Raw genomic sequence first — 23666 nt, 5'->3', positions numbered from 1 at the left:
GCACTGAGGACCTTAAAGGAATAGTTCGCCAAAAAGTTGAAACTTCTCATCGTTTACTCACCCTCATGCCATCCCAGATGTCAATAGCTTTCTTTCTTCTGCAGAATACATCATGTATATCTTGCCATTGCAGTCTCTAGGCACAATCATTATTTTAAGCTCGAATACACTTCCTAGTGCTTGATACATGTGCAGAGCTCTAGATGTCACTAGGAAATGTAATCAAGCTTGAAATCATGATCGCTAAGGAGACAAGATTTATAGTGACTAATTAGTTACATTTTAGTCAGCACTTTTACCCAAAGCCAATTGGATCACTTCAGAAGACATGGATTAAATCACTGGAGTATTATGGATGACTTTTATGCTGCCATTATGTGCTTTTTGGAACTTCAAAGTTTTGGTCACCATTTACTTGTTTTGTATGTACCTACAGAGCTGAGATATTCTTCTTATAATCTTTATTTTTGTTCTGCAGGATACATAAGGAATGGCATGAGAGTGAGTAAATGATGAGAGAATTTTCATTTTTGGGTAAACCATTGCTTTAAAGGGATAGTTCACCCAAAAATTAAATGACTTCCAGAATTGTAATGCTTTCTTCTTCTCTCAGCTCTGATGGTCCATACAATGCAAGTGAATGGTGCTCAAACCATTTGAAGCTCCAAAATGGAGATAAAGTCAGCATAAAAGTCATCCATACAACTCCAGTGGTTTTAATCAATTTCTTCTGAAGTGACCCAGTTGGTTTTGGGTGAGAACAGACCAAAATATAACTCCTTTTTATCTTGCTATTGCAGTCTCTAGGCACCATCATGATTTCAATCTTGATTACACTTCCTAGTGCTTGACGCATGCGCAGGTCGCTAGATGGCACTATAGGAAGTGTAATCGAGCTTGAAATCATGATCACCAAGGAGACTGCAGTCAAGATGTCCATGAAAAAGGGGTTATATTTTGGTCTGTTCATACCCTAAACTAACTGGGTCACTCCATAATAGATTAATTAAACAACTGGAGTCTGATGGATTACTGATCATGGTGGCAGCAATGCCAACCCTCCCCAAAAGGTTTTGGCCAGCATTTATTCACTTTTTATTGTATTAACAAATAATGTTTTATACGCATCTCCTTCTGTTTAACTCACCTGCTTAAACATACATACATACATACATATATATATATATATTTAAATAGTTTGAGACTACACTGTTATGCACAAGCCATTCAAAAAGAAAAAAGATCTCACCAAAAATATCTTTATTTTAAAAAGTTGTTTGATTTGAATAATTTCCACCTTATTCAATGACTCACTGTGGTCAATTTGCTGTTGACACATCCATTTAGTTATTTTTTATACACAGCCCATTGTAACACTTAACGGACCATAACTTCATCATCAACACATTTTTATTTGAAGTTACTATGAAATTAAACAAAAAATAAAAAAATCAATATTTATTACTTTTATTTTAAAATACAAGTCTGACTACAACGCCAGACTTAAGTGACCATCCTCAGAGGAAGGAAAAATACAAAAGAGTTGGGAAAGAAGTCTCTGATGTTAAAGATTACAAATAAAGCACATCATAAGAGCACACATTATATAAAACAGACACCTGGCACCAGGTGAAGTTCATACTATCATGCACCAGTAAGCATCCATACAAACACATACTCACTGTGGGTTGTTGGGAGGTTCTCAGGTAAAATACATCTTAAGGACATCTTAAATATAATAAATTAGAAAAAACAAGGCAGCACTGCATTTTTTGATTATTACTGAAGTTCAAAAACTGACAATATTGGAGTTGTCTTGCTACATTTCTCATAAACACTGCACTCAGTAATATTGCATTTCAATAACCTTTTACACAGGTTTAAATCTCCAGCAAATGTTTCACTTAAGCACTAACTTATGATGAAAATACAAGACAAGTCAAAAGTTTGGACACACTTGATTAAGCTTTGTTTTGAATACAAAAAGGAACTATCTAGAGCATGAATTTCTTTATAAAATGTATGAAATGGGTGAGCACCCCGCATACATCAGAACTCCGTCAATACTGATTAAAAAGTATCCAAGGTGGGTTAATAATGCAGTTGGTTGAGAGAATGCTCAAAGTGTGCAGAACTGTAATCTAGGCAAAGGGTGACTACTTTGAAGAAACACAATAAGTTTGGATTTGTCTTCCATTTGTTATTTCATAGTTTTGATGATATTACTATTATTCTAAATTAAGGGAATTCATAATAAATAATGTGTGTATCCAAACTTTTGTCTGGTAGTGTGCTCAAGCGGACATCTAGATACCCCTTTACACACACAAAACCTTAACACAGTAGGGTACATTATTAAAAGTATAAATATGATACATTTATGGCTTATTCCATTTGAGAAGATCTGTGTGAGGAGTTTGTAGTGCAAACTTTTATTATATAAAAGTTATATTGTAGCTCGGGCATCTTATGAGTAATCCTCCATCAGTCTAGAATATATTCACAGTCTTCCACTGAAGAATCGCTCCGCTATGAGCTATGAGAACAAATCAATGAAATCTCACCATTTCATGTTCTCCTCAGCTCCCCATCAGAAACTTAAGTTTCACTGAGGCATGTTAATAACAAATGCTAAACTGACCCTGACAGAACCCTGTGGCTTTCCTCTAGTCCCACAGATAATTGTCTTTTTCTGCCAGCTCATTTTCACATTCAGATGCCTTTAGTGGTCAGTATACAGCTCAGGTTAAACCACGCTGAGAGCGCTTATACTGTATGCAGCCTCAGATTGCAGGGCTGCTGGATAAGGCCGTCAGAAGTAGTCCCTTCGCCGTGAATCATCACTAATGAAGGAAGGGTTCCACTGAGCTGGGTAGATGCAGGAATGCCGTGAACCAGGGAGGCCGGAGAATGGATACAGACCATTGCGCTCCAGGTCGGAGTTCCTCAGAGCAGGCTACAAGAGAGAATAGCAGTCACATAGAAGCTTATGTGGAAAGAGATTCCATAATTAAGCAGTACGAAGCATGCATAGTTTTAGCAAAGTGGGAAAGCATGTTTAATATGTAATCCTTCTACTCTCTCTGCCACTATTATTCTTCATGTAGCAGACATTTCTCTACCGAAAGCAACTTAAAAAGAATAGTTCACCCAAAAATAAAAAAATTCTCTCATCATTTACTCACCCTCATGCCCTTCCAGATGTGTTTGACTTGCTTTCTTCTGCAGAACAACGCAACTGAATGGTGGCCAGAACTTTGAAGCTCCAGAAAGCACATAAAGGCAGCATAAAACTAACCCATATGACTCCAGTGGTTTAATCCATGTCTTCAGAAGCAACATCATAGGTGTGGGTGAGAAACAGATCAATATTTAAGTCCTTTTTTACTATCAATCTTCACTTTCACATTCTTCTTTTGTTTCTGGCGATTCGCATTCCTTGTGCATTCCGCCACCTACTGGGCAGGGAGGAGAAATTATAATAAAAAAGGACTTAAATATGTATTGGTTTCTCACCCACACCTATCATATTGCTTCTAGATTTAACCACTAGAGTCTTATGGATTACTTTTCTGCTGCCTTTTATGTTTGTTTTTTGACTTCAAAATTTTGGTACCAATTCACTTGCATTGTATGGACCTACAGAGCTAAGATATCTTCTAAAAATATTTGTTTGTGTTCAGTAGAAGAAGGAAAGTCATACACATCTGGGATGGCATGAGGGTGAGTAAATGAGAGAATTTTAGTTTTGAGTGAATTATCCCTTAGGAATACAGTACAACCTCACTGGGGCAACTTAATGTTGGGTTAAGTGCCTTGCTCAAGGGTACTATGGTGGTAGATTATATTTTGCCCCTTGCTGGGTATGAACCTTCAACCTTTGGGTTACAGGTCTGGATGTTTAACAACTTAACTTTCAGTCTGTTTCTTGCACAAAGCTATCATATGGCTTCAGAATACTTGGAATATAGTGCAAACTTTGCATGGACTACATTTATGATGCTTTTGCATCCTTTTGAAAATGTAAAGCTCCAGTCCCAATTTATTGCAATTGCATAGACAAGACCGAAAAGCTAAATCTTTAAAATTTTTATTTTTGTGTTCCATATAAGAAAGAAAGTCACTTGAGGCTGAGTAAATGTTGACAGAATTTTCATTTTGGGTGAACATATCAATTAAGAAAGTCAATAGGGTCAATTTTTATTGGGGGAGGGCGTGGCCAGGCCGTGAGGGTGCAAGGCCGGCGCTGAATCGGATGATCAGCAGGAGAGCGAGATAAAGGGGGGCTGGAGACGCCAGTTCGAGAGAGAGAGAGACGCACGCGGCCGTGCTGCATGTGCGTATGTTTGTTTATGTTTGTTTTATGTTGAGTTTCTTATTTAACTTTATGTTGACTGTTCAGCCGGTTCCCGCCTCCTCCTTGCGCATCCTTTACCTGTTACATACATAATTTTGATTAAAAGCTCACAATAAGTGCATAGACATACAGAGTAATAGATGTCTGTCATCTGCAGGAGATTTTTGGTGCTGCCGTTCTCCTGCATCTCAATAGTCTCTCGGCCCCACTCCATTGACACACGGTTACTTTTCGGAAACTCTGCGTAGGGTGACATCTGAAGGTCTCCACTTTTGAAGATGATTTTGTTGATGTCATTTTTGCCCTTTCTGTGGAGGCAGTGAAGAAAATTCTTAATTTTCTTATTGGAAAAATAAAGAGGAATTTGCACATTTGTCTGATGAACTTACTTGCAGCAGGTGACTATAAGAGCAATGATGAAAATCAACAGCAGACCACCCCCAGCAGGAGAGACCACCACTGCTATCAGTTTATAGACTGCACATAAACATTATAATAAACAAGATTATTTTAACAACAATCTTTCATTTAGTAATAATACAATTTCAAGTTTTTCAAAAGCTTAAAGCTATCAATCTACACTTAAGATATTTTAAATGTTTTATTCTTGATGTAAACTCAAAAGTACTTTTATATAAATATATGAAATTAAAATCTTACAATTACTGCAGTTGAAACCTCCAAATCCAAACATGCACCTGTGAAAAAAATCATTAAAAAGGAATGTTCCAGATTAGAAAGAACTTAAGCTAAATCAACAGCACATGTGGCATAATACTGATTACCACAAAATATATATATATATATATATATATATATATATATATTTTGACTCGTCCTTCTTTATTTAAAAAAAAAGAAGCAAAAATCGCTAGTACAGAAAGCACTACTGAACAATTGAAGTGAATGGGGCCGTCCATAAACATTAAAATACACACAGTTTCAAAAGTATGGTGATAAGACATTAATAATTATATTTGTTAACATGATTTTAGTATAATTAAATCAGGGATTTACTGTCGTTATGACAACTAAGTTATAATATTGGATAATGCTTTATACAGGAAAGTTACTAAGCGATTCTTCACACTAAAATCATGCTAAAACATAATATTTACGTCTTGTGGCTATATTTTTGAAAGTGTGCATTTTAATGTTTATGGAATAGCCCCATTCACTTCCATTATAAATGCCTTATTGCAGGAGTTTTCAAACTGGGGTCTGTGGAACACCCAGGGGGCTGCGAGGGAGTGCTAGGGGGTTCGTGGAAAATTTCAGATAAAGAAAAAAATGTTAGGGTTATACATCCAACATAACTCAGTTATTGAGTAGACAAAAAAGATACAATGTCAGCGTACTACAAAACTAGGGAGGAACACATATGAACATTTTTGGCCAATACGATACAGATTTAAACAAAAAAAAAAAAATATATAGGCAGATACCGATATTTTGCCACTTAAGCCCCGTACACACATGCAGCGGCTTCCAGCGACAAAGCGACCTCCTCTCATTCATTTTCAATGAGATATGGCGACAATGAGATCTGGCGACAGCGACCTCTGGCGACTAGATGTTGTCGTGGCAAGCGACACGACAAAGTTGAGAAAAGTTTAACTTCATGCAAATGAAGAAAGACTTTCGGGAGCGACAACCAAAAGGAGGGAAGACTGTCAGCGGAGCTCACGTCACCCATCTCGTTTGAGATAATGGGAGTCAAGTGCAGACTAGACAAAGCAGCGTTGCGATGGTTTTGTGAGCGATTTCACTGTTTTGTCTGATTCATCTGTAACCACATACATGGATATATGAAAATTGGCAATAAAAAATTGTGGGAAAGAGTCCTAAATTAGGAGTGACATGCCCCCAATTTTTAAGAGTTGCTCCAAAATTTCCATGTTAGGAGCTACTTTTAGCCTTACGAATTTGTGTGAATACGGGCCTTGGGGCCGTATGCATAAAACTTATCAGAAATGCTCTTAAGAATAGATTTAAGCTTTGTCAAAAAATTCTTCACAAAGAGTAGGACTTGTTTAAGAGTAGGAGCTTTTTATATAGGTGCTAAAAGCAACTTTCAGCAAAGTCTAAGGCTGATTCTTAAGTGCTGACTGAGGTGACGCTTAAATGTTGTGAAATAAGGACTACAATGATGTCTACTCAATATGGCTGCCATTAGACACTGAATCAGCCAATAGTGAGCCTGCAAGGGTAATATGTCCCAGCTTAATTAAGTGACATAATTAAATCACTCATGATTTAATACAACTCATTATAAAACAATATTTTGCTAATAGGTTATTTTCTGTTGATTAATTATTTGATTAATCTAATGAGAAAGCCAAATTTAATTTCCTGTATTTTAAAAACATTATTCCACATCTTGCCGAATGTTGTCCTCAAACATTGTGCAAATTTAATACAAAAAATCTAAATGCTAAATCTTAAATATAAATAGGACAATTTAAATCATGAAATGAAATAAACCAAACTGTTAATTACAGTTACATATAAGATATCAGTTAAACATGGTTCAATTTAGTGATACATTTCACATTCAGCATATCAACAATATTTTATTGTGGCACTCTGCTTGGTTACTTCACTCCATGGAGATATAATATATATATATATATATATATTATTATTATTATATATATAAATACTATTTTTTTTTTTTTTTTGCCCTATTTGAAATTATAATGACTTGCTTGCTGTTTTGGACAAGTTGCTTTGCAAACTGGGAATTGAAACTTGCATGACTTTAATATTTACAAATAAGAATAAATCAGTAAAATGTAAGTTATGAGCTGGGGTTAAACGTCTCTCAAGCACATTAAACAGCAGAAAGAATCTGTTGAAGCACCTGACACCCCACATAAAACCATGAGCTTATTAAATGTTTTATATAGTGCTTGGGATGGGCTCTTTTTTAGATGCAGCTCTGTACCATTTTTTAAATGTCTTTTTTTCCCATAGAAACACATTTTCACTACTGTAAAGTGGTGTCACTGATGGAGGTTGCAGTGCTAGTGCAAAGATATTCAGCTAATCATAACTGAATTAATTGTTGAGTATTTTCATCATTGATTTTTATAATTTAAGAGATATTTAGATTTTATTAATTAGTTGTTGCAGCCCATGTAGCCCATCAAATTTCTCAAATGCTTAATTCACAACAATGAAATTCAATTTATTCATTAAATAAAAAAAAAAAATTTAAAAAAAGAAATTGCTGCAATTAAAAAAATATATATACTGATGGATTTAATTTCACTTAACTACGAAACACATTTGCCCAAATTCCACTATCATAAGTATAACACATTCTTTCTTTGTTGAAGAATGTGTTGTCTCTGCAGAACACAGTCATTGTGCTACTCTTAACTAGGTTAGGAGACCTCTCCAGCACTCTTAAACAATTTAGGTGCGGAGAACAAATCTTAACACTTATGAAACTTTTTGAGTCACACTTATTCTTAAGTCTAGGAATAAGAGTAAAATAACGTCATTCTTCGAATTTTTGACACACTTAAGACTAAAATTTTACTCTAAGCGGCTTTATACATATGGCCCCTGGTCTTTATACACAGAAATATATAGGGACCTTATATATTTTAGAATGGGGTCCCTCACAAGGAGACTGTCATATCATTGGGTGTCCTTGGAATCAAAAAGTTTGAAAACCCCTGCCTAATTGTAACTACAATTGATTTTTCTTTAAATAAACGAGGGATTAATTAAATTATTTTGTGTTAATCAACATTATGCCATAAATGCTGTTGATTGAGCTTAACTTGTATTGAACCTGGAACATTCCTAAACAGTACTAAAAAGCACAAAACTAAAATACATAACGTACATAGGCTTACATAATTCCAACACTAATATACATTGATAGTTACCTAAAATATATTAATAAATCTTATATACTTACTCAACACATTTGCCATTAACAAGCTTGAGTCCATCTCCACAGTCTAAAAATATATTAAAAAATAAATAAATAAATATAAATGACCAACTTTGCCACTGTTCATTTGTATAGTGGCTCTAACTAAATGCCTGCAGTTATGTCTTCAATCCAAAAATTCAATAGAGAAAGGAGTATGTCGTACCTCTACAGGTCATGTCCCCTGGGTTTTTAAAGTACCCTGGGTGGCACTGGCAGAATGGGGTCCCGCTAGCGTCCGTGCACGCAGAGTACTGTAGATCACACTTGATCTTCTGGGCCAAGCACAGGCTCTCCACTAAGCAGAAAGAAGCGATTCAGAACCAGAAATTGTTTTCCCAGAGATAAGTGCCTGAACTCAAATTCAAAAAGCTTTTCAAAATATTATTGTAGGGGCCACATGCAAGAATCCTCCACAAGACTGTGTGTAATCTGTGTGGTTTGCGTGACTGGTATTATCATATCTCTGAAGTAGTGGGTTAGACTGGAGGACAAGGAAAGAGGGACTGGTTTTGAGATAAGAGGAGGATGCAGGCAGCGAGCGCTGAGTGGTACCGTGATAGGAGAGTTGGTGCTGAAGCTTAATGGCGCAGTGCGAATACGTCCTACTGCAGTTGCTCAGGGACATCTGGATGCTGTTATTGACATCAGTGCTGGTCACATTGGCGGGGAGTGAAAACATGCTCACTGCTGAGATCTGCACACCTTCTCCATCTCTGCACAGAACGTTTGCATTCACAAAAAAATTCTACTTCGATTTAGCCTCATTTAAAATTTTTGACCATGTACCAATCAAGTGTTTTCCACATTCTACAAAACGAAACCCAAATGGAAGTATGGAAATGATGTAGTGACCTAATAATGTCAAACAAATCAAAACTCTTTAACTCTTTAAATTTGCTGAATCATGGCAACTCTTCTAAAATGACCTCATTTCATTTTTCCCCCCATATGGCCTTTTCCAGCTGTGTCTCTGGAAGATTAGTAGAAACTAGGGACATGCCCGAAGTCGAATACCTTATTCGGAAAGGCACAAATAATGACTTCAAAACGAATAACGGATTCATCAGAATAATATAAAAAATATTTGTATGACTGAATATCCAAGAAACGTAAGCATAAACGACATTGAAAAATGAACATATTCTAAATGACAAAGAATTATGAATCTGTGCAGCCAATATTTCTAAAGTATAAACCTTATGAATGAAAATGCGCACGGTATAATTTCAGATCGGATGGGCGTGGTCTCTGTTAATTGTGAGCATCTGGAGCTTGTCAAGTGTAATATTAACTAAGATACGACATCATATACACTTTCCACTTCTTGAAATGTCTTTGTTAATGTATCACATGATTCACATGTATTTATTTATAGCCTAAACCTGAGCGCGATGTTAAATTCCTGACCTGAAGTGATGATTACACAGTGGAGCTCGTCTATCCATCTCTTAAAGTTGACCACATTTATATCCACATCAGTGATTAAGGTTATTATCTGGTTAAAACTTTAATAAATGCTCCATAAAGGTTCAAATGCTCCATAGAGTTTTCATCTATTAGGAATATTCCTGCTTATGTAAAATGAAGAAACTGAAACATTTTCTTCTTCTTTAAACTGTGCTAAATGTGAGAATGTTAAGTTTTCTTGAACTCTGGTAAGCCGCTATATAAAATGTAACATTATTATAATTATTATTATTATCCATCCATCTTCTCTAGCTGCTTGTCCAATGCAGGGTCGCGGGTAGTGCTGAAGCCTATCCAAGTTGTCTTGGGCCGAAGGCAGGGAAACACCCTGGACAGGTGGCCAGTCCATCACAGGGCATTATTATTATAATTAGGCTATTATTATGAAAAGGCATATATATATATATATATATATATATATATATATATATATATATATATATATATATATATACACACACACACACATATATATATATATATATATATATATATATTTATATATATATATATATATATATATATATATATATATATATATATATATACACACACACATTTTTTTTTCCCTTTTTTCCTGAATTTGGAATGCCCAATTCCCAATGTGCTCCAAGTCCTCGTGGTGGCGTAGTGACTCGCCTCAATCCGGGTGGTGGAGGACAAATCTCAGTTGCCTCCGCGTCTGAGACGTCAATCCGCGCATCTTATCACATAGCTTGTTGAGCGCATTACCACGGAGACGTAGTGCATTTGGAGGCTTCACGCTTTTCTCCACGGCATCCATGCACAACTCACCACGCGTCCCACCGAGAGCGAGAACCACATTATAGCGACCACGAGGAGGTTAACCCATGTGCAACCGGGCCAATTTGGTTGCTTAGGAGACCTGGCTGGAGTCACTCAGCACGCCCTGGATTCGAACTCGCGACTCCAGGGGTGGTAGTCAGTGTCAATACTTGCTGAGCTACCCAGGCCCCCACAAGGCATATTTTATTCATAGAAACTATAAATGTAAGAGTAACAATTAAAAAAGGACGTTTCATTTAGTTTTGACCCACTTCTGGTTTAAGCCCCGCCCACACCCGGATCTATCCGAATACAGAGACAGATACAGATCATTTTGTCAAATGAACAGATACAGATACAAATACAGATAATGGCATTGCCACACAACCCTAGTAGAAACTCACCTTTTACCCAAAGTTGAGTGTCTGTAACCATGGAAAATGGACAGAGAGGCATTGAGCTGAAAAACCAATATAACAATGTCAAACAGTTTTCATTACATCACTATATCATGTTCAACCAACCGTACTCGATTTCCCTAATGGTTGCTATAGAACACTTTGCATTTGCTGATATCGTAGTGTGGTTTTAAAGTAGGTGAAGAGGTCAGGTGTGAGATGGAGCATCTTGTTGCTTACCAGCTGTAGGATCTCTCTGTGGAGCTCATGCAGACCTGAACTCTTGAGGTGCATAGAGTTGTTCACGGTAAAGGTGCCCAAAAATGTTTTCACTGCAGGAGAAAGGCAAAATACAGACAGTGAGGGTACCACCAGAATATCCTGCTCTGGATATTCTTTAATTATAGACATCCATGATTAAAAAAAAAAAAAATTCATACAGCTTAACCCAACGTAAAGTGGATTGCTGGTCTTAACTGGTTTTAGCTGGTCTAGCTGTTCTCCCAGCCTGGCCAAGCTGGTATTTAGCTGGTCGGCCAGCTGGTTTCCAATCCTGACCAGCTGACAAGTGCCCAAAAACACCTCTAAAACCATTAAACCATACCATCCAAACCAGCTAAGACTAACAAACCATCTTAAGATTTTTTTTTTCAGGATTGTGGACAGCTGTTAGCCTACCTTGCGCACAGATGCGGCCATCCTCCAGGTCAAAACCCAGGGCACATTCACAGCTGAAGGAGCCACCTGTGTTGACACACACTGAACCCTGTGGGCACGGATTATTCACACAATCATCCACATCTGCAGAAAAATACACAATGTAATGAATCCATGATGTTTTCTCTTTACAAACCCAGAAGGAATTTTGTATTACATTACTACATATTGTGGGACAATAGCCATGTTTGGAATAACATACTACCAAACTACTCCTGGCTCATTTTTGATCGGACTGCGGCAGACTGCCAAATATTAAACCATTAGTACACAAAATTGGATTACAAATGCAAAATAACCATTTTTATTTCCAAGATGATAACTGGATGTCAATTACTGATAAATCATGCAAAATAATGAGGTAATGTGACATAGGGCTGCACAATTAACCAAATAAATAATAAAAATTACAAATACAGCTGCCACAATTAATTAATTGTGAAAAGTGTCAATTACAATAAGGTCTACTCCTGTTGCGAAAAAAAAAAAAAAAATGTTATATTTACAACATGTTGTTTGCAGCAGTGGAGCATTAACAAAATCACAGACATGTCCGTATAATTTTGTCAAAATTTAAATAACATAAATAATGTGAACTTGACCATCTTGATTTACTGATATATAAGAAAAAAGCAATCAAGTAATTCAGAAATGGTTCTCATTTAGTTTTGGACGTGCAGCCTTCAAAAAGGATTTGGCATGCAAATGCCCCAACAACATTTGTATTTTAAATGTAAATTCTATTAATAGAAATTAATATTGCAATTACAAAATAAAGGGAATTGATCGACAATTATGATTTTTGTGATTTATGATTTGAACATGCAGCCCTAATGTGACAAAGTAAAATTCCACAAGTTTAATTGTTTACCTCTGTGTACTTCATTGTTTCAAATTCTTTCTTTTATAACAAAGCAGGCATTATACAGTACATTTAGTAGTTAGTACGGAGCTTGTTTTCCATTCCAAACATAGTCAATGTGTTTAACTAAAGAGATAGTTCACCCAAATTCTCTCATCATTTACCCACTCTAATGCCATCCCAGATGTGCATGACTTTCTTTCTTCTGATGAACACAAATGAAGATTTTAGAATATTTCAGCTCTGTATGCCCATACAATGCAATTCAACAGGGACCAAAACTTTGAAGCTCCAAAAAGTACATAAAGGCAGCATAAAAGTAATCCATACGACTCCAGTGGTTAAATCCATGTCTTAAGAAGCGATATGACCTGAGAAGTCACCTGAGAAATCCTTTACTATAAATTGTCCTCTTTGCCCAGTAGATGGCGATATGCACGAAGAATGAAGTTGAGATTTATAGTTAAAAAAAGGACTTAATATCAATCTGTTTCTCACTCACACCTATCATATCGCTTCTAAAGATATGCATTTAACCACTGGAGTCTTATGGATTACTTTTATGCTGCCTTTATGTACTTTTAAAGCTTACATTTTTTTGTCCCTGTTGACTTGCATTGTAAGAACCAACATAGCTCAGATATTCTTCTAAAAACCTTCGTTTGTGTTCTGCAGAAGAAAGAACGTCATACATATCTGGGATGGCATGAGGGTGAGTAAATGATGAGAGAATTTTCATTTTTGGGGGAATTATTTCTTTAAAGTTTTAGACACGTGCCAAAGGATAAATTATATTTGATGTTTGCCAAACATACACATGGATCTTGTTTCAAACAATGGTAGTGAAGAACTTGAGAAACAGGCAAAGTGTTTCAAAATGATCTACACATTTAAGGCTTAGTCATTTAAAAAGTGTGTGGGCCCAAACATGATTTAAACCTTTAATTTGATATTAGAGTATAAGAGGATCCCAGAATCAGACATGTCACTACCACATCTGGTTGTTTTTTTATGTTAAAGTGAGCTGCTTACCTTCAGTGCAGGAGGGGCCTGTCCATGCAGGCAGACACTGGCAGCGATCATTTCCATCAGCCGTTCTAACACAGTGGCCTCCATTGGCACAGGTATTAGGCCCACATACATGACCTTCAGAGGAGGAAGAGAAGGTCAGATTGATCTTCTATTCATCAAATGAAATTAAAATAAACAAGTCACTAACAAGGTGTGTGTGAGTGTGTGTATATATATATATATATATATATATATATACACACACACACACACACACACTGTATATACCCGTATTCGCAAAGATTTTTGTCTTACCACTATGAACTAAGAGTTTTAATATAATATAATATAAAAAAGGTTTAAAAAAATAATAAAGTGTTTTGTATTTATACTTCATCCTATGTTGGTGCATTGAAATGAACATGTTTCCCGTCTACTGCATTAACTAAAACGGGTAGCCCAGTGATAGCCATAAATGTCGCCTTATTTCTCTGCAGCGAGCGCCCATCAAAGAAAAAAAAAAAAAAAAAAAAAAATTATTATGTATTTTTTTTTTTAAGTACACCATTAAAAACCTTTGTTTACAACTATACATGGCAGAGAATGGCCAATTATACATATATCTCAATCTGCACAAGCAGTTTTCGTAAAATAATTAATCATCCATAAATAATTATAACCAGTCAAGTATCATTAGTGCTCAGGAAACATAAAACGCACACCATCCAATGCTGCCGTTCAAAGTCCTCTGAACTAAAGCGTTTCTGTACATTGTGAACGATATGACACACCATGTTTTGCTTTCAGTAAATACTTTGTGGACATTTCTAGGCAATGGATTACATTTCAGATTTCTTATTCAAATTTCCATGTATGGCATCATTTCATATGTGTTCATCAGAAACCATGCAGAGATTGAAGCACTTACAGTATTAATTCATCAAGAAACCACACACAACCCCCAAAACATCCCTTGAACTATATTCACTTAGAAGTTCTCATTTCTTGTTACTCCTCTGGGACGGCTTTAGGTACTTTCAAGCTGTTCTTCTGAGTGCACCATTCTCTTCATCGCCATTTGCAGGAGCCACGTGCCAGAATGGATACCAAGAAATGCGCCACTAGCCACCCATAGCCAGTTCTTCCTAAGCCAGCTCTGGCTTCTCATCCTCTCGGTCTTTGCTGTACACAATAAATGTCTTTAGTAGAGGACGGGGTTCGGGATCTTGAGCAGCAGGTCAAGTTACTCCTTGGCTTTGGCCTCTCTCTTTATGCCCGGCTCAGGAATATATTCCTCCCTGTTCTTCCTTAGCAGTGGATTGGATTTGATCATGTAAAACATAAGAATTGATGGATGATGTGGGGTTTGGAGGGCATTTTTGATTTGATGGATTATTCTGCTGACGGAGGACTAAGATAAACTACCCATATCATCCACACCACACAACTGCATTTTGACAGTGGCCAGGGAGCGCAGAGTTGTCAAAAACTTTATCTCCGGTGTAATTGGGTTGTATCAGTTCGTGGGAAAGGTAATTGCATCTCTAACTACATTTACAATCATTTAAACACCCTTGCGATTCAGGCGATACCTTTTTTAAAGGGCAATGGCATAATAATATTCTAATACATAGACTCGACTGCGGCGTGGATTGACGACAACAGCCAACAGCCATTTTTACAGTCGTTTTAGAGTTTGATGACATTACATTATCATCGGCTTTAACTTTACACAGAAAAGGTTAGTAAGCAATTCTCTCACACTAAAATCATGTTAACGCACATATTGTTTATGTCTTGTGGCTATACTTTTGAAACAGTGAGCATTTTAACGTTTATGGATTAGCCACATTTACTTTCATTTTAAGTGCCTCACTGTGACCCAGATTTTTGCTTTTTTTTTTTTTTTTTTAAAGAAAAGGAGGGGCAAGTCAAAATGTATTTTTGTGGTAATCAACATTATGCCACAAATGCTGCTGACTGAGCTTAATTTATATTGAACCCGGAATATTCCTTTAAATGGATGGTTCACCCAAAAATGAACATCCTGTCATCATTTACTCACCCTCTTGTTGTTTCTAACCCATATGACTTCTTTCTTCTATGGAATACAAAAGGAGATGTTAAGCAGAATGTCATCATGTTACCCTCAGTCATCATTCACTTTCATTGTATGGAAAAAAGATGCAATGAATTGTTTACATTCTGCATAACATCATATTTTGTGTTCCATAGAAGAAAGTAATTAATTACGGTTTTCATTTTTGGGTGAACCATCCCTTTAATCCTAAGTAAGCATCACTAATAATACCAACAATAATATCCATGTACTGCATAAATAAAAACAAAGATGTTGTGGTTTCAATAACAAAACAAAAACACACCTGGTGATGGGGTTGACCTTGAAGGCATCTGTGTGGTTGTCATTCCTATCTCTGTGGTACTTCTGTCTGTATGATTCCTGGTGGTTATTACCACTGTGCTCCTGCTGATTGGGGTGCTCTTGCTGTATGGTGTTGTTGCACGTCTGCCATGTGCAGTAGTGTTCCCTGGTGTGGCCGTGCTGGTTTCTAAGTGCAAGGTTGTGACATCAGCAGAATTAGATGTACTGGGTGCCTGTGGTTCACCAGTGGGCGAGGTAGGCAGGTGCTGGGTTGTGGAGGCTGATGACTGGAGCACCTGTATGGTTCCGGTGGTAACAAGGGTAGTTTGTTCTGTTTGGGTTTGTGGGGTGGTGCTGAGCTGGAGCAGACGGGTGGTGATGGGAGCAGTCATGGTAGTCATAGAGTTGGTGGAACTGTAAACAGTAGATGGCACATCAGTAGCTTCCACTGTAAGCTGTGGCCTCTGAGTTGCTGGCCCGGCAGATGTTGGCAGCACTTCTGTGTTGGTTGGATCATCGGTTTTGGGGCTGAAGGGTGGCTGGCCAGCAACGAACTTGGAATACGAGTCATCAATTGTGGTGGCTACATCATCGAGCGCTGGGGGTGCAGTTGTCAGGCCCTGAATGGTCGTCTCTTCCACTGTATGGGTTGGAGTCATCTTGGATTCCTCACGACCACTGGAGGTGACCATTCTGGTAGAGAACTCTGTGGAAGCTCCAGTGCCCATAGAATCTGTTAAAGCTCCAGTGCCCATAGAATCTGTGGAAGCTCCAGTGCCCACAGAATCTGTGGAAGCTCCAGTGCCCACAGAATCTGTGGAAGCTCCAGTGCCCACAGAATCTGTGGAAGCTCCAGTGCCCACAGAATCTGTGGAAGCTCCAGTGCCCATAGAATCTGTGGAAGCTCCAGTGCCCATAGACTCTGTGGAAGCTCCAGTGCCCATAGACTCTGTTGAAGCTCCAGTGCCCATAGAATCAGTCACTGTTGTCTCACGGTTGTGCTGGGACGTGCTGGTAGCATTGAGTTCACCAGGGGTAAAAGGAGCGATAGAGGACAAGGAGTCATCGTTTTCGGTGTAAGACGTCCCACCATTGATCGATGTGACATCCGTCTCCCCAGTGTTGATCACTGTGAGAGGGGGTGTTGAATTTCGGTGCTCAAAGCTTTGTTCTGTGACACTAGGCTGTCCCGTCTGTGACTCCGTGCCTTGAGACACCAGTGACTCCTCAGTCTCTAAAAACTGGCCCTGAGTTGCATTAGTGGGATTATGATCTTCCAGTGTGGGCTCAGTCTGCTCAGATGCTGTAAATGCACCTTCTACAGTTTCTGTTTGCTCCCTGCCCTGGGTGGCCTCTGATGCCCTCTCTTCCCAGCTTAAAGTTTGAGACACAGCCTCAGAGGAGTTGGAGTTCTCGGTGTATGGAGAGGTGCTGTTCAAGGTCACAGAGAGCAGGGTGCGTTCTCCAACTCGGCTGGTTGTGGAAATGAAGGTATTATCAGTGCGAGAGACAGAATCAGTGCTGACTGTGTCCACATAACGTTCTCTCAGGTCGGTTACGGGAATGTCTCGCACTGTCCGGGACTCGGTCCCAGGCTGGTGTTTCTCTGATAGGGCCTGGTAAGAACTAGTGCCATGGGACGCAACTGACGGAGCCTCCCATTGGAAAGTGGCATTATGGGAATGTTCTTTATTGGACTGCAGTTGTTCAGTGGATGCATCTGTCCCAGGCTGGTGTTTGTTTGAGAGGGTTGGGTAGGAACTGATGCTGTGGGATACTATTGATGGTCCCTCCCATTGGGCTGTGGTATTTTGCATAAGCTCTTTGTTGGATCGCAGCAGTGTAGTGGACTCATCCGAGTTCTTTTGTGTTGTCCAGTCCCTTGTATTTATGGAGATGCGTGAGGTCTTTCCTGAATGTCCTGGTTTGTGTAGGTGAGGAAAGATAAACAAAATTATGTCAGCCATTATGTATTGTAAAACATAGTCATATAATATTCATTGATTGATTAACTGTACCTATTCACCAATTATATTTATGCAATTTGAGCATTGCCACTAGGGTGCGCTTCACATGGAGTTCGATTTTTGGAAACCTCAGGAACTATGTGAGATGTTTTCAGAAGTGACTGCGGATGTAATGATTTTGGGTGGAGAACAATTGGCAGTAAAGCTAGTCTAACCTAACAAAAGTTTAAGCCCTAAAAATGGAGGGGATCTAACCCATTGGGACCTGCTGTTTCCTTCCTTCAGCTGACCTAGCAAAGTCCATATTACAACAATGTCACTGCCTGCATGGAGTTCATACACAGGCAAAACTATAATCAAGAGGACCTCACATTGGATTAGGACACTTATTTTAAAGGGCTGGTATACAAAGCTTAATGGGCAGAAATATCTGTACAGTATAAGTCATTTACAGCCAAGACCTTCACACACATGTAAAACCCAATTAAGTATTTAACAGCTTTGGTACAGCATTTTCAATCAGTAACTGATTTACTTTAATCAGTTAGAGTAAAGCTTTGTGTCGTTTAACACAAATCGTTGCAACAAAATGGTACAAGTCATACTTTTTTTCCATGTTTAAATGGTAAAACATTGGCTAGTAAAATAAATAAATTACATTTAACACACATAGATCATACACCAATCAGCCACAACATTAAAACCACATGCCTAATATTGTGTAGGTCCCACTCATGCCGCCAAAACAGTGCCAACCCGCATCTCAGAATAGCATTCTGAGATGCTATTCTTCTCACCACAATTGTACAGAGAGGTTATCTGAGTTACCGTAGACTTTGTCACCAGTCTGGCCAGTCTGGCCATTCTCAGTTGACCTCTCTCATCAACAAAGCGTTTCCAACTGCAGAACTCCCGCTCACTGGATGTTTTTTGTTTCTGGCACCATTCTGAGTAAATTCTAGAGACTTTTGTGTGTGAAAATTCCAGGAGATCAGCAGTTATAGAAATACTCAAACCAGCCAATCAGGCACCAACAATCATCCATGCGATTATCTAATCAACCAATCGTGTGGCAGCAGTGCATAAAATCATTCAGATACGGGTCAGGAGCTTCAGTTAATGTTAACATCAACCATCAGAATGGGGGAAAAATGTGATCTCAGTGATTTGGACCATGGCATGATTGTTGGTCTCTAGAATTTACTCCGAATGGTGCCAAATCAAAAAACATTCAGTGAGCGGCAGTTCTGCAGATGGAAATGCCTTGTTGATGAGAGAGGTCAACAGAGAATGGCCAGACTGGTTCGAACTGATAAAGTCCACGGTAACTCAGATAACCGCTCTATACAATTGTGGTAAGAAGAATATCATCTCAGAATGCCATTCTGAGATGCGGGTTGGCACTGTTTTGGCGGCACGAGGGGGACCTACACAGTATTAGGCAGGTGGTTTAAATGTTATGGCTGATCGATGTACACTACCGGTCAAAAGTTTAGGTTCACTTACTCATTCTTTATTATTTTTCACATTTAAGGATAATAGTAAAGTCATCAAAACTATGGAAGAACAGAAATGGAACTATAGGAATTGTGTTGTGTCTAAAAATGTTATATAAGTAGTTACCCTTTGTAAAGAATTTGCAGAAATGTACTTTAGACATTTTCTCAACCAGCTTCTTGAGGTATCACCCTGGGATTCTTTTTAAACAGTATTGAAGTAGTTCCCATCAATACTGGGCACTTATTAGCTGCTTTTCTTTATTATTCAGTCCAAGTCATCCATTTCAAAAACTTTTTTAAAATAAAATTTTAGTATTGTAATGAAATATATATGTTGGCACAATTATATTTTTGTCTACAAAACTAATTTCAAACATTTAAGCATACGCCTCCAGGTCAAAAGGTTTTTAAGATCATGAGAAACATTCAGTCAAGTGTTTCAAAACTTTTGAACGGCAGTGTACTTCTGTTTATAGAAACTGATTCAAAACTGAATCAGCTATTGTTCAATGAATGTTGCAAGAATATTTCCACTGCATCTGACAAACAAACTAAAAGTTGATTTTAGTGTGGAAAGCTGTGATATATTTTCACTATAAAAATATTTAGTTAAATCTTATACAGCCAAAAATCTTAAGACACTGAAAATGTGTCTTTTAGATTGCTTTCCATGGATCTTTTAACAGAAGATATTTTTTAGCTCATATTAAGGGATAGTTCACCCATTCAAATTATTTTTTGTTATATCAAACCCGCATGACTGCCTTTCCTCTATGGAACACAAAAATAAAAATAAAATAATAAAATAAAATGTTAGGCAGAATGTTAGCCTCAGTCACCATTTACTTTCATTACAACTTTTTCCATGCAATGAAAGTGAATCGTGACTGAGGCTAACATTCTGCCTAAAATCTCCTTCTGTGTTTCATGGAGGAAAGAAAGTCTTAAAGGTTTGGAGCAACACAGTGGAGTAAATGATGAAAGAATTTAAATTTTTCGTTTTTACTATCCCTTTAAATGTAGGGATATTCACAACTTTTGCGATGGTTAGACCTATTCTATTCGACCTACAGTAGACAGGTAGCACTTGGTTCTGAAAAACACCTACAAACAAGACTTTTCTATTAAAAGTTAATAATGTATGAATAATGTAATAATCTTGACAATACATGCATGATATCAAAAAAGGATGTGAAATACTGCAGTCTTTGTTTGTCTTGCCCAGTCCAGGCTGCTGCACAATACAAGAAATGTCATGCCTAATTGCAGTTCCTGAAGTCTGGACATAATTTTTTTGTTCGCAAAATTAAATATTTCTTATTTCCTACAGGTGCTTTAATCTGTCATTATTCTCAGAATAACATTTCCTAATTATGCATCTGAAGGTAAACCTTATCATGCTGTAAACATGTCACATTAATGACATTATAATTAAGCTTGATCCAATGAGTCCTGATAATAAACCATAATAACAGCAAAATCCCCTTATGCCTTCTACAGTGAAGTTAGAGCACCAATAGTCAACCTATATTGGTTTTCAATGAACAATGCAATCAAATTAAATGTGCATAATAGCAAATAAAATAGCTGAATTGACACTTATTTTACACTTTACAATATATACTCAAAATTCACTAAAAATATTTGAAAACAGCATATGCGTATTATCCATTTAAACTGCTGTTGGTAGATTTTGGAACTGACACTAGGTAGACTGACCACATCAGATGATAATCTCAAAATTTCAGCCAATGAAAGGCAAAAACGCCACCAAATTTGACAAAAATGCCCCCAAAAATGTCCTCGTAATTCATTCTTTCAGGTTTTTTTTTCTTTTTTTCTTTTTTAACATCTGACACTTTGTAAGATGATATTATAATGCTAGTAGTAAATATTATGGCATAAAATATGAGTTCATGAGTATGATGTTGATTTAACTCTTGGGGTAAGAGGGAATAAATTGAGAATCTTGAGAATTTGTAGTAAAGAATTGATTAAATTGAAGTATTTGACATAAACGGATGAGACAGTTTATGTTTTAAAATTATGGGAGCCCCCATAAAGGTCAAAAATGCCCCTGAAAATCAAATCCAGGGGGAAAATATTGCACCTTAATGTTAATGTGTAACACTGGCCTGGGCCATATATCAGCCTATAGGAAATATTAATGATCTTCAAACATGCATCCAAGCATAAACTAGCTGTGCCATCAGGTGCAATGGCAGTGTAATATATGAGACAATTTACTTAAATATTATTCACTAAATTGTACACTTAATGTCAAACTGTGAATGTCTTTTTATGGCTTACTATTGAAATATAGCACAAAACTGCCACTAAGATTGAAGACAACTTGTTGGCTCAAAAAAGTGGGACAGTCTCGGCTGCACCTGAATGGTTAAAAGTTGAGCCCAATAGACAGTATTTGTGGTAGCATGTTGATTACCACAAAAATGAATTTCTACGCATCCCTCCTTTTCTTTAAAATAAAAAAAAAATAATAAAAAAAATCGAGGTTACATTGAGGCACTTACAATGGAAGTGAATGGGGTCAATTTTTGGAGGGTTTAAAAAGGCAGAAATGTGAAGCTTTTAATTTTATAAAAGCACTTACATTAATTATTCTGTTAAAATTAGAAGTAAAATTGTTTATATCATCGTTTTATGGTCGTTTTAAGGTTTACAGCGTCATGGCAACAAAGTTATAAAATTGGATATTACTTTAAACAGAAAAGTTTAGTAAGTGATTTTATCACACTAAAAGCATGTTAACACGCATATTGTTTACGTCTTGTGGCTATACTTTAGAAACAGTGAGTATTTTAACGTTTACGGATTGGTCCCCATTCACTTCCATTGTAAGTGCCTCACTGTAACCCAGATTTTTGCTTCTTTTTTCTTTTCTTTTTTTTAAAGAAAACAAGGAATGAGTCGAAATTATTTTTTGTGATAATCAACATTTTTCCACAAATGATTGAGCTTAACTTGTACTGAACTCGGAATATTCCTTTAAGGAGGTCATTCATTAAAAACTGAGTATTCAAGTGAAAGTAATTTCATTAGTCCACAAAGATTTCATAATGGATGACATAGCCATTAGCTGTATAACGAAATTATAATTATTTCTACTCATATAACAAGAATAATTTATACAATATATATTTAATAGATTATATATAGCACTGTCAAGAGAGCATCCTTTATGTTTCCTTATTGCAAATACCACATTTATAAAACTTGGTACTGCGCTGTTCACTATTATGTAGTATTATACAAGAAATAAAATGCAGAATTTAATTAAATGTATTTTTTTTTTTTTTTACCTTTCTGTACCTAAAAGGTTGCATAATTTAATATATATACAAAAAAAAATAAAAATAAAAAAAATAATGCTGTTATAAAACAACGACGATATAAACTTTTCAATCAGAACTGCATTACGTTGTGCAGCTCTACTGAAGACTGAGGTGGTATTGAGCTGAATATCTCTTACCAGCTCCAGTGATAGACACACTGGCGGGAATGTCCGTCATGCCCCCCTGTCCGCTCGCCCTCGATAGATCCACAACTGTGGCAGTGGCCTCTCTCGACGACCAAGATGTCGTGTGTTTTAAACCAGTTGTTCGCACAGAAAAAGTTTCGCTGCTCAACGGGCCGTCGGTGTCCGTATCTGGAGGGAATGTTTCAGCGATCACAGTATTTAGTACAAACAGCAACACCGTTAAAACCACACGGTGCGCGCGTCTCCGGCCACACGTTTCCATCATAAAGGCGACCAGGCGGACTTCCTAATAAATAAAACGCCACAGTGGTCCGGCTCACCATCGGAAAGTGAGTCCCTTTAACAGTTTTCCATTTGTAAATGTCTTATGAGGGTTTTAAAGTTGGAGTTGAAGGGTTTTATCTCAGGCAGTGAGAGCGAGAAACGGGAGCAACCGGTGACTCCTCCCCTCTGGCAGGCGATAGCGGTTTCCACCCCATTCCTCTGGGGGGAAAAACTGCTTTCTCACAAATGTGTGCTCAATTTAATTCAGACAGACATATGAATCAGATGATTCCATAACAGGTGGGATTCTTCTCTTTTATGCTCACTCTCAAGCCAAATTAAAAACCAATTTTGTATTTACACTGTGCATTATACAGTATACACTCACTGAGCACTTTAATAGGAACACTATGGTCCTAATAAAGTTCCCGACATGGTCTTCTGCTGTTGAAGTCCATCCGCCTCAAGGTTCGACGTGCTGTGCATTCTGAGATGCTATTC

The 23666-nt window shown here is 37.4% G+C and overlaps 1 protein-coding gene across 1 annotated transcript; it reads right to left on the bottom strand.

Annotated features, from left to right (window-relative positions):
- Positions 1 to 1245: 1245 nt before the first annotated feature.
- Positions 1246 to 23336, bottom strand: LOC127446934 (protein HEG-like). Its single transcript, XM_051708279.1, has 13 exons — positions 22893 to 23336; positions 15935 to 17854; positions 13572 to 13685; positions 11639 to 11761; positions 11201 to 11292; positions 10967 to 11022; positions 8862 to 9022; positions 8473 to 8604; positions 8292 to 8334; positions 5018 to 5055; positions 4747 to 4834; positions 4488 to 4665; positions 1246 to 2956 (listed from the first exon to the last, which is right to left on the bottom strand). The coding sequence occupies exons 1-13, from the start codon at positions 23164 to 23166 to the stop codon at positions 2813 to 2815; spliced, it is 3363 nt and encodes a 1120-aa protein (XP_051564239.1). The 5' UTR covers positions 23167 to 23336; the 3' UTR covers positions 1246 to 2812.
- Between the last annotated feature and the right edge of the window lie 330 nt (positions 23337 to 23666).

This window comes from Myxocyprinus asiaticus, chromosome 10, assembly GCF_019703515.2.
Source record: "Myxocyprinus asiaticus isolate MX2 ecotype Aquarium Trade chromosome 10, UBuf_Myxa_2, whole genome shotgun sequence".
Classification (NCBI taxonomy): domain Eukaryota; kingdom Metazoa; phylum Chordata; class Actinopteri; order Cypriniformes; family Catostomidae; genus Myxocyprinus; species Myxocyprinus asiaticus.
Note: the sequence above shows the minus strand (reverse complement) of the source record. Positions and strands in the feature narration are given on the sequence as shown.